Source organism: Sinocyclocheilus rhinocerous, unplaced genomic scaffold, assembly GCF_001515625.1.
Source record: "Sinocyclocheilus rhinocerous isolate Xijiao unplaced genomic scaffold, SAMN03320098_v1.1 scaffold1426, whole genome shotgun sequence".
In the NCBI taxonomy this organism is placed as follows: domain Eukaryota; kingdom Metazoa; phylum Chordata; class Actinopteri; order Cypriniformes; family Cyprinidae; genus Sinocyclocheilus; species Sinocyclocheilus rhinocerous.
Window position 1 is genome coordinate 314533 of NW_015630392.1, and position 12942 is coordinate 327474.

The following is a 12942-nucleotide window of genomic DNA, read 5'->3' on the forward strand; positions in this document are numbered from 1 at the left end:
CTAGGTGTGTGTGTGTGTGTGTGTGTGTGTGTGTGTGTGTGTGTACTCAAGGTCTGCAGCTCCGGGATGTGTTGACATATACGACGCCACCTGACCGCATCTTGGTACTGTATGGTAACAATACCAGCAACGGCACATCTTGAGGGCCGGACCTGCAGGGGCCCGCTCCACGCCCACACACGGCCCACGCTAAGCTGGCTATAGGGAGCCAGTGAGGAGTGGAGGAGCACAGCTAGTAGCCACAAACCATAATGGAGAAGCCAGAGATTGAGAGAGCGAGGGAGTTGGGGGCAAATGGGCCGAACTCAACAGGAGGTGGGGAGTGAGTGAAAAGAAAATGAGAAAGGGAGAAAGGACACTGCAGGAGAGCTGGAGAGAGGGAGACGGGGAGAAAGAGGGCAGTTTGGGTTATCCACTACAGGGTGAGAGATGGAAAGAGGAGGGGGTGACAGGACTGAATCGGAGAGAACAGGCTGTTCCTCATTACCGCGGCTCCCTGCGAAGAACCTGGTGATGGCTCTATTCTCCAACGCCCGGGGTCACCGAGGTCACGCACACCAACCGGGGGTCACATTCTCGGACAAAACCCTAACTAAGATGCGAAGCGATCGAAGGAAGACCAGAACACCTGACCTCCTCTGCCCACAGAGCCTCTGACAAGGACTTCATCCCTGTGGAAAACCAACAAAGGGTGGCCATCTTAGAACGGACCTACACCCCCCACAATCATCCAAAGGGAGTGGAGATGGCCTCGACTGATTTTGGGGCTCAAAGTTGAGCAGTCAACATCCAGGAATGGAAAGTTTAATGTAATCTGCAGAAAATTAATTTTGAACTAGTGCACATCCTGAAGCGCGCACAGATCTTTATGTATGAATGAGTAATTTATGCATTACTACATGAGTGTGATATGGTAAAAAGTGAGATGGTTTGAACCTTAAAACTAAAAGGACGCATGGCCAGAACTTGCACAAATAAGCACGGTATGAATTATGCTTATTGGTGTGGATGAGCACCAAAAGAAATAAATTTGTAATTGTGTACTTTGATTATCTGTACATTTATTTGTCTGTGCACACCCTTCGTATAGCCAATGAATACAAATGAGTGCGTTTGGTGGCAGGAATATTAACTCTCTCTCACTCCACGAGCGGGAAAAAAACGTGTGTGGATATTCCAACAGATTTTGGCTTCTTCCTGGGCACACGCAGACAGACCAAATATTTACTCTCCCCTCTTCCGCCCGCCTGCTCAACACAGCAGCCGAGAGAGAGAGAGGGAGAGAGATAGAAAGAAAGAGAGAGTTACATTTTTAATCGGCTGATTTTTTCCCTCCGAGAAGGCAAGCTGAATACAAGTACGCTGCCGCCAACACACACGCTCCTTTTTTGTGTCCTTTGGCAAATTATTTTATTTCGCTTTTGCATGGAGCAGGAAAGAAAAAAAATGGAGAGGAGAGGATGGAAGGAAAAGGAAGAGAAGAGAAGAGAGAACGTCCCCACAGAGTTTTTCTCCCTTCCTGGTGCGAGCGCAGGCCCCCACAGAGTCCCTGTGTAATTTCCAGTCCCTCAGAATTCAGGTATTAATAAAGGCCCCATGGGGAACTGCACACAATATAACCCTACATTTTCAGGCATTATGAAAGGACGCCCCCAGGGGTCTTTGGCTCAAATTTCTGAAATGCAGGCATTGTAAAAAAGGCACCTCAGGGGAGTCCCCCCCCGCAATAGAAATCTGCTGAATTCAAAGCATTTTCAGAGTCCTGGTGGGAGCCATTACTCCCTCTGGAAGCGCTTTTTTCTCTTTTTTTTTTTTACAAAACATGTGTTGCTGACATGTTGACAGATTGCTCAGTGAAGTGTTTAGGTGCATGCACAAACCGAGTCTCTACAGAGACAGAGCACTGCTCTCTCTGCCAGAGAGCCTCTCAACTCTCCCAAAACTGGTGCCCTCCATATTTTATAAGAGGGGGAAAAGGAAAATCTAGGGCTAGGAGAGCGAGCACGGGGGGGAAAACACGAGATAAGTAGAGTCACGTATGGAAGGAGGTGGAGAGGAAACGAAAAAGAGATGCTTAAAGACAGCGACGGGGAAAGAGAAAAAGGAGAGAGAAAAGAACTTCATCGTGAAAAATGAACCCTGTGATGAAAAATGACTTCCAGTGTGCTTTGAAACAACCCTCCTTCGTCTCACCCCCTCCCTTTCTCTCTCTCCCTGCATGCTGTGCCCCCTCCCCTCCCCTCAATCTCTCTCTCTTATGGAGGCAGGGCTCTTGCTCTCCCTGGAAAACCTGAGTTTACAACCAGCTGTGACTGCATTTGTATCTGTGCCAAAGGCTTAGTGGAGGAATCTTCAGGCCACCCTCTGGCTCTGAGAGAGAGAGAGAGAGAGTGAGAGAGGGAATGGAGGGGGAAAGGGAGGACCAACACACAAAGCAGCTCTCACTTTGAGGGAACACGCGTAGTCTGATTTGTGCAAACACACATAAGTGCGCACACGCTCTCCTCTGATATAGGTGCCGCAAACGCATGCAAAGCAAATTCAGTTCAAGGCGCGTGTGGCATGCTGCCGATTACCACAGACAGCGATTTCAGCTTGTCTCGCGATTTGTAAAAACAAAAAAGATGTGTTTACAGTGGAGATCTATGAGACAATATGGGGTATGCCGACGCATGTAGGCTACACTTTTCCACTGAGATCAACCAGGGATCGGCAAACCTCTCTCCGGACTGTGTTTCTGCTGACTTGACAGTTGAACAATGATATAACTGATTACGTTAAAAGATGTCCACAAATAAACTTCGTAAAGTCTTTGTTTATGAGCCATACAAATTTTCAAGAACACATTTTAACAAAAAAAGTAATTCAATTCAGCGTCTTTGCATCAGTGTTACTTAAAAATTTATTTTACACACACACACACGGAATAAAAAATAAATAAATAAAATAAAAATAATAAAAATAAAAACCTTTAGTGATTCCTATTTGAGATCAGTAGGTTTTAGGGGCCAGTGCGGAGCCAATTTTTCCAGCTGAACAGGGACACAGGGAACGGTTCCAGATTGGCCCCCTGTTGGTGGAAAGGGGGCACCAAACTTCCACTGTAAGCGTGTATAAGCATTTTTATTTGTTTCCCTAACCAAGTCAATATTATTTTCCATGGTAATAGAGCTTAATTTAATCAATCTTTTCTTCAACATACATAGAGATGTCCAGCCACATTTATTCATAAAATAATTTAAGCTAATGGCAATAAAACTCATTTAGGGTACTAATATCTGAGTTTGTCCTTGTCCAGCTTTTTTCTCAGCACAGCAAGATCAAGTTACAAACTACTCTCCTATTTCTCTGTAGGATGAAGGGAAAGGGGAAATGATCTGCAACTTTAATAAAAGTCTTGGCCTCCCTGGATTCAGCTGCCGTCGTGACGACAGGCAGGAGCTGGGGGGTCTTCGGTTGGCCCGGACAGACATACAGATGGATGGATGGAAGGATGGATAAGTGGAAAAGGGATATGTATTCATAGCATGAAGTGCCCTGGGCGAGTGTGTGTTTAGTGGAAGAATGAAGGGGGTGACTGCTCTCTCAAGGGACCGAACCACCCCGAGGCCCCGTCACATACCCCCATTAAACTTCAACTGCTTGCCAGACACACAACTCCCCACCTAGCCTGCCAACAGAGAAGAGGGCACACCGCTCTGTGTGTATGAGTGTCTATAGAAGTAAATGAGTTAGTGTGCATTGAATGCTACAGTGTTAAAAGAGAAAGAACAAATGGGATACTATTATCATGAGAGAAACGCAGGAGAAAAATCTGCAGATTTCAGCAGATTTGCCACTGTCATCATTCACAAAATTCTTTTCATTTTTAAAATATTTTTTTAAATATTTATTAACAATACTAGTTTTATTAAATATAAAAGTACAAATGTATGTAATAAATATAAAAAAATAAGTGCATAAAAACTCAATTGAATTAAGTGTAATGATATTAAATTTACTAGTTTAAATATGAAATTGCAAATACATTTAATAAAAAATTAAACTAAATGCTTAAAAAATACTAAATTAACTTCAAAAATTTAATTAAAAATGTTTTTTAATAATATAAAATATAAAAAATATATTATATTTAATAAAAAATTATTCAAATAACAATTTCAGCAAAAACTTTGTTACTAAAACCAACAAAGCAAAATGTTTGCAAGCTAAAAATATCAGAAAATATTATTGAAATATTGTTAGAATAAATCTGGAACATGTGAATATTTTGAATCTGAATCAAAAAGTGTGCTGACAATTTTGATGCTAACTGACATCACAACTTAGAGTAAGTCTCACTGTCACAGAGGTTAACGCACATGAGTCCGAGTTTGAATCCAGCTGGTGACATTTACTGACCCCATTCCCCCTTATTCTACCCATCATTTCCTGTCCTTTCCTGACTACACCTATAAATAAAAGTGGCAAAAAGGCCAAAAAAAGAGAAGCCATTCATCTTCCCACCCTCTCTTTCCTTCTCAGAACAGTGACAGAGAGAGTGTGAGCTGTGTAGAGCTATTTCTAATGACTGCAACCCCCCCCCCTCAACACCACCACCATTCGTTCTCTCTCTCAGTCTGTCTCTCTGGAGCGCTTGCCGTTCCCCTCAGTCTTCTGAAGGCAGCTAAAAATATCAGAAAATATTATTGAAATATTGTTAGAATAAATCTGGAACATGTGAATATTTTGAATCTGAATCAAAAAGTGTGCTGACAATTTTGATGCTAACTGACATCACAACTTAGAGTAAGTCTCACTGTCACAGAGGTTAACGCACATGAGTCCGAGTTTGAATCCAGCTGGTGACATTTACTGACCCCATTCCCCCTTATTCTACCCATCATTTCCTGTCCTTTCCTGACTACACCTATAAATAAAAGTGGCAAAAAGGCCAAAAAAAGAGAAGCCATTCATCTTCCCACCCTCTCTTTCCTTCTCAGAACAGTGACAGAGAGAGTGTGAGCTGTGTAGAGCTATTTCTAATGACTGCAACCCCCCCCCCTCAACACCACCACCATTCGTTCTCTCTCTCAGTCTGTCTCTCTGGAGCGCTTGCCGTTCCCCTCAGTCTTCTGAAGGCGGGTTAATTAGCACTCGCCTCCTATTTGTATCTGACAGGTGGAGAGCCCGCCCCCCCAGCTGACTGACAGCTCTCTCGTTTACCCACACGGCTGCCTGCTTCACTCAACCATTCTCTGGCTTACTCCCTATAGTCTTTCAGTATTTCTCGTCCGTTCTCCTAAAGCAACACAAATCCCAACCTTTAGTTTCTATACAGATCAAAATATGAACCGACTGAGTGAGAAATGGGTCAAAGGATGTCATCCAATTAATTTTAATTTCAGGCTATAAGAGCTCAGCTGCCATGCAGCGGTCACCTCTGTGTGCGTGTGTGTATCTGTGCCTCCTGCTCATCCCCTGTCCTGCCACATGAGTTTAGGAAGCTTGCAGGGTGGTCAACACTGCTATATGCAACACATTTTGAAGGTGGACCAATAAAAACTACACATATAACCAAAATGAGGCTGAGGGGACACCTGAACGGGCCTACTGGTCCACACACTGTGCTGTGGAGTCTAAACTGGGCCTCTTTCTTCGACTGAGCCAAACCCAGGAGGCTATAGGGCCTTCTGTTCCAGACTAGAGAGGGAGGGGTCAGCTGCACAACGCCACAGGGGACATGAGGAAAGGGGGCGAGAGGGAGAAAGAGAGAGCGAGAGAGCGAGAGAGAGGTGAGTGTTGTTAACAGCCAGGGCCCAACCTTGGCCGGTTGCAGGGCAGTGGAGCGGAGCAGCGTGGTGAATGTTCTCCATTTGATCTGAGTTTTTTTCCAAGCGCTCCTCAGGGAGCCAGTGTTCCAGATTCCTCCTCCAGTAGAGCCTCCCCTCAGAATCAGCCCACAGTACGACACTCACACACACTCACGTTTCACCCACACACATTCACATACTTGTGTACACAAACACTAACCCACACTCATGACCCGATATATTCACACACAGACAAATATAAACATACACGAGACGATATAATGTTGTACAATTGCCAGCAAAGTGCACACAAACACACTCACACTGCAATCCTGTAAACAGACATGTTATCGGGACGTAGGGTAATTTACACTACTGTTCAAAAGTTGGGGTTAGTAAAATTGTTTACAAAATTGCTAAGATAATTTTTTGAGCACCAAACCAGCATATAATGTCATACCATGCCAACCCCTCAGAGGACCTCAGATGATGCCAACCATGAAACAACTTACAGAACTACCACATTTTGCTATAAGTTTGATTGCACCATATAATAATTGCTGTTAATAGTGTTCATCGTCTGTTTGATTACGTCTTTAATTGATTTTTCTGTACATTTCTGCCATATGTAATTTAACTGACAGTCACCACTGATAAGCTACCACTAAATATTGTAGAAACTTAATTTGCTGTAAAGTTGCTTTGCAACGATTTGTATTGTGAAAAGCGCTATACAAATAAACTTGAATTGAATTGAATTGAATATAAGAATCATTTCTGAAGGATCATATGACACAAAAGACTGGAGTAATGGCTGCTGAAAATGATGCTTTGCAGTCACAGAAATAAGTTACATTAGTATATTAAAACAGAAAAGGGTTACTAAAATTGCAACAATATTTCACAATTGTACTGTTTTTACCGTAGTTTGGACCAAATTCAGACTGTAAAACAATGATAACAAAAACTTAATTTCTAGAATTGGTTGCATCCTTTACGTTACGCACAAATAAAACAAATATTTATTCAACACAAAAATACAAACGCTAATACAGTAACAACACATTAACTCATTCTTTAAAAATTCCAAACGTCTGGGACCACTACTGAAAATGACATAATTTGGCACTTTTATAATTTAACACATTATATTATGATCATAACTTGAGTATTGAAAATGTAACTAAAATAATTATTTGAACTTGATTAAGGTTACTTTAGCAGAATTGCATGAACTCCACAAGTTTGAGTTAAACCTGATGAAGCAGGAACATCTGACTGTCTGTACAAATAGTCACATGATCAGTGTCAGAAATCTGCCTATTTGAGATGATCTAGAAATAGTGCAGAATCTTTCATTTTTTTTCACGCTACATCATGTTTCTTTGTTTACTTTAGTCAAAATCCTAAAACTTGTCTATTTCTATTCTGAACAAAAAGATTTTTTTATCCCAGATTTTCAATGTGACATCAGACTTTTGAACCCCGCTGTAAATCTTAAGCAGAAAGAGAAAGAGAGCACAACAAGTTAAAGTGATATATAAGACAAAGTAGGAGGAGATGGAAATGCTAGGAGTCGAGTGTAATGGGGGAAGGCAGAGCCAAAGACATTTGGAGGGACGGAAAGGCAGACGTTCCTCGTCTCCAATATCATCTCCTGTGGAACCCATATTAGCAGCGATCAATGGCAGTAAGGGAGAAGAAGAAAAAGAGAAGGATGGAGGGACAGGCAGGAAGACAATGACGGTAGAGACGGGTACCGACCATATCAGAGGTTATATTATTGTCGAAAAACTAAACAAGAGGACAGTGCACAAATACAAGACAGACACACTCAAACACACATGCACGCACATGATGGGATTCCAGGTGTAATTCTATAGCCACGGTGTCTACTGTTAAGGGAATAGAAATTTCATTTCGTGGCATGGCGTGGCACGGCTGTGCTCGAGAATATTCCTGCTCTGACGGGCATGCGGTCATAATAATAACCGTAAATTGATAGAGTGGCTTTATGAGCCTTCTGCTGGTGTGCTGATATTGGCCAGGCTCTCCTTGGGGCCATGGGAACCATCCACTGTTCTCTACAACATGGCCTCCCACACACACACACACACACACACACACACACTCACTCACTCACTCATTCACTCACTCAAAATGGCGTGTGTTTGTCCCTAATCAGATGAAGTCACCAGCAGCATGCTACTCTTTTCCCCACTAGACCAGCTCCCAGGAGTGTATCATGAACTTGAAATGGATTGCATGTGATTTTTTATTTACTGTTCTTACTATTATTATTATTTAAAATAAATAAAATGGGACATTCTAAATGTAATAATAATCTACATAATTTAATATTAATTTGATAGAACATTTTATTTAAAATAATAATAATGATTAGGCTATAATTATTAGTATTAGTATTATTATTACTACTACTTATAATAATAATAACTAGTAATAATAATCAGGGTTAATTGTTCAATCTTTAACAATCTTTGTTAACTGAAATAAAGCTAAAATAAAATAAAATAAATATTAGATGAAAATGTTCCCTTGGCAATTAACTAACATAAAATAAATAAAACTAAAACTTAATTAAAACTAAACTTGAAATACAAACAAATGATACCTACACAGTAATATTTTTTAAAAAGCACATAAAAATACTAAAACTTAAACAACAAAATATTAATAAAAAACAACCACAGTATATAAATAATACTAAAATGACACTCATAATTAAACAATATATAAATAATAATAATTATAATCATAAAAAGAGGAAGAAGGTTTGTGATTGGTCTAATCCCCCAGACACAGCACCATATTATTTTGCAATCTCAAGATCGCACACTCCTGGGAACAACTGCATTTTGTCATTTCATTTCGCTTTTTATTTTTCCCGTCCACTACGCAACATGCAGCTCTCTGATGACTCCAAAACTGAGATTGCGTCTAAAATCCAGTGCCATGATTTCATTACTTTGTAAGTAGCCAAAATAAAGGAAGGCGATGGGGAAGAGGGTTGTGTCACGCTGTATTGTGTCCCCTCAGAAACGTGTGCTCTGGTACGATGAGGCCGTGGATATTAACAATCTACTAGCATCATATTTTGTGACTTTGAGAATTTTATACAGCTAAAAAGATACTGCAAGATTGTTGAATAAATATACTGCATGCGACTGCTGGAGTGACATGCTTTCTCTCTCTATATATCTACCGCTCCCCCTATTCTTCTCAGTTTTTATGCTCGTTAAGGAGAGGCCCTTGATTAATCTGCTAGGAAGCAGATGCCCCTGCAGGGCCGCTTTCAGCGTTTCATTAATTACTGCGATTGTAATAACGGCTATTGTGTGCATGTACTGCGTGTTAGCTTTAAAACACCACTCTCCTGAGGGAGCATACTGACTCCAAAACAGCCAACGGCCTCTGAGTAACCCCACCACTGCGAAAACCATACCAACTTCTGCTTCTTGCCAATATTATTTCCTCAGAAATAAGAAATTAAAGCCATGTAGAATTTCTGTGCCAATAGCATAACAACACGAAATTGCAAAAAATAATGACTGTTTTGAAGTAGGTTTACCAAAGACTCCACCGTTGTACAGATAAAAATGTAGTCTCACCCATAAATGTAATGCCACATTATTTGTATCTTTGATTAGTTGCATGATTATTTTAGGTAAAAAAGGTTGTCTTAAGCACTGTGGCAACAGTCATTCATTTACAAGTCTAATTCAAAATCTTTAAAGTGGCAATCTACAAAAGTCAACATATAAGTGGCACATTAAATTGTGATAGGAGAACACAGGAGGATACAAAAAAATATACACTTCTCCTTTAAAGACAGTGGAGAAACACAACACACACGCGCGCGCGCACAAACCTGCTGGGCAGTGGTTGGTACGGTGCTCGGTCAGGTCTGCCAGGCACTCAAAGTCCTGTTGGCAGTTGTCACAGGTGAAGATGGAGTCGTCATCTAAATCCTCCTCTCCCACCCTCTCGTCGTGACTGGTCACACTCTGTTCTCCGTCCTCACCTGCCACCCGGCTCTCCTTTCTATCAGAGTCTCGCTCTGATACTTCTGCATCTATGTATATACACACACATACACCACAGAGAGAAAGGGGCAAGACATAAGGTTAAGGGATTGCTATTGACAGGTGAATCAGACTTTAATAATTATTTCTGGCCTGTTATGTGTTGTACTTCATATAGGCCTATGTGCTGATGCAGAGCTTTTGCAAATGTCACAGGCAGCAAAACGTACTGTACTTGTCAAAACGTAAATCAATAAAAGAATAATAAATACAAGCAGGTTGTATCCGGTGTTGGGGAAGCTATTTTGAGACTGTAGGTTGCCAATGTAGAACTTATGAACTAAAGTCGGTAAACTAGTCAAGTTACTTTTTTGAAAAAGAAATATTCATATACATATTCACATTCATTCTCACTCACACACACACACACACACATACATACACATATATAATGTTATAAAAGCATTATTTTCTAGTATATTGAGGATTGAATAAACAGATTGTAATGCTGTCAAAATTGAACTAATAAAATTACACAATATAACTAATAAAAATAAAAATAAAAATATGACTAAAACCAGAAATATAAATAAAATTCAAAAATAGTGTTGAAGAGCAGCATTTAACTTAATATTGCATAAAATGCAATTTATAGTACAAAAATGGCAATTCAAATTCGCAGGAATTCAAATCAGTGAATCATTTTATAATTCAGTTAATAATCCAAATGAATGATTCACTAAAATGAATCAAACCTCCCAATTGCTACATGAAAAATATGCAGAGAGACAGAGAGAAAGAGGAGCATTTAAGATAAACCAATTCACTATAAGGAATCATACATTCCAACTAGGGCTGTGCGATATTGAAGAAAAATGCGATACCTTGTTAAAAAATGCGATATTCGATATGCGATACGATACTGCTTAAAGTGTGTAAAATCAATTTCAATTATATTTAAAAATATTTAAAAATGAAAATTATATAACCAAATTGTTTCACATTCTTTCTTGGAAAAGAAAGAATCACTACAACTTCTGAAAGTGACCAGCAGTGTTTTAGCATTACATAAAAAGTAATGTCACAAATCAGAAAATGTAATTTTAACATTGAACAGTCAGTAAAAAAAAATAAAGAAAAAGAAAAAAAAGATAGATAATATAAACAGTAGTATTCAGGTACAGAAATTTAATAATTAAGTGTAAAATACGCAGTTTATGTTTTAAACAGACTGCGTTTACGAGAATGATCGTCTAGACGGGTACTATTGACATAATTCTGTGTGTATGTGTCTGTTCAAACATGAGGAGATGCGAAAGACGAATCAACTCTGTGTTCGCGCGCCGTCTGAAACGCGTCTGTGTGTGTGTGTGCGCGCTTCAGGTGTGAGTCAGACAGCAAGACGAGACGGCAAAGGGGTGTTTTCTGCAGCTTATTGCACTTAACTCTTTTTAACGTCAAGCAATTCTCTGCTATATGCGTCGAACTAAAACTTTGACCTTTTGCAACGTTTTGATTTAAGTAGCCTATTATTAAAATGATTCAGATATCGCACACCCGTGTGATATGCATATTGCGATATTTACATTTGTGATATTTCGATATATCGTGCAGCCCTAATTCCAATGCTGCATATGAGGTAAAGAATCGTTTATGAAGAACCAATTCACCTGAATCAATTCAACTTTCCAATGCTATATTTGAGTCACTAATTGCTAGAAAATGTACCACATCACTGGAATAGCCCCACTGTTAAAAATTACCTAAAAGAGATCACTTTTCTCAGCCTCTCAGCTTAAATCCCAACCCTAAGTGTGTCTAGTCTCAGTCAAAACTACATCAAAGCTCCCGTGAGCCGCTAGACTGAAGTGTAAGAGAGGGGCCCGAGGCTTCAAGAGCCGCTTGAGCGCGAGCCACCCAGTCACTCGTGGCACACAGTAAGGACCAGTGGAGAAATCTGCCACTGCAATCCTCCTTCCGCCATTGTGGCTCCATTTTCACACCTTATTATCACATTAAAGGCTCTACGCTGAAAGGACTACACACGAGACTGGAAGAAGAGGGAGGAGAGAGCAAGATTGAGTGAGAGGGAAAGAGAGAGAGACAGAGGAAGAGAGACAAGACGGCGTACAAAATGTGGGGTGGTAAGAGATTTTGAGACAGAATGAGAGCAAAGAGAACCTGATAAGATTGATCCAAATTAAGACACAAAGGCCCCCGTCACACCTGGCATTAACATGCGTTTTGGTGGTCAGATCACAATCGGATAGAACTTGACCACTTTAAAAGCCATGTGATTGCATTGTGCTTACCTTGACCACATATGGAGGTGGTCAGATACATTATGACCACACTTGGCAAAAGTGTCAATGCTAACATGTTCTGTTATCTGCATACAACACAAGTAATATATAACAAAATAATTCAAATTCACCTTATCTTATGATTGAATGCAAGTTCGCATTGAGATCTCCCTCCACCCAATCAACAACCGATGGACAGAACCAAATCCCCAAGATCAGTCGCTACTTCCATTTCATCACAACTTAAAGGGGTGGTTCACTGGTTTTTTTCTAGGCTTGATTGTGTTTATGGGGTGCAGTCCCATGTTAATGCTTTGTTTAAAAAAAAAACGCATTATTTATTCCACACCGCTCTGTCCCTTCTCTGAGAAACGCGCTGATCATTTCCTGCTTTTATGAAGCCCCGCCCTCAGAAATAGGCGATGGGTTCTGATTGGTTAGCTAGCCCAGTGTGTTGTGATTGGCTAAACTGCCTCACCTCAGCAGCATGTGCTCCGGTTGTATTGTAAACAACGTTAATATGCTTATCAGTTTGAGCCCGATTGAGAAGCAGAGGGTATTATTGAAGAGGATCATGCAGAACCTGTGGAAGCACGGCTTTTAATGGTAGGCCTATGTTTTTTGTTTATTGTTGTCTTATACGTTTAGATATGCTGTTATTTGTAAATGCTACTGCTTATGTTAGCTTTTAATATACGGTTTTAACCTGATTAAAGCTTTAATACAGTACGCCAACTGCACGTGCGTCCATGTTTAATGCTTCTCATAGCTATGTGAAAATAAGTGTATAAATGGAACAGA

General features: G+C 40.3%; 1 protein-coding gene across 1 annotated transcript in view; it reads right to left on the reverse strand.

Annotated features, from left to right (window-relative positions):
* The window catches only part of LOC107740334 (zinc finger protein 423-like), a 149281-nt gene that overhangs the window by 84351 nt on the left and 51988 nt on the right, over positions 1–12942 (reverse strand). The window contains exon 3 of the mRNA XM_016552751.1: positions 9685–9888. Within this exon, the coding sequence (XP_016408237.1) occupies positions 9685–9888 (204 nt within the window). The remainder of the gene's footprint in view (positions 1–9684; positions 9889–12942) is intronic.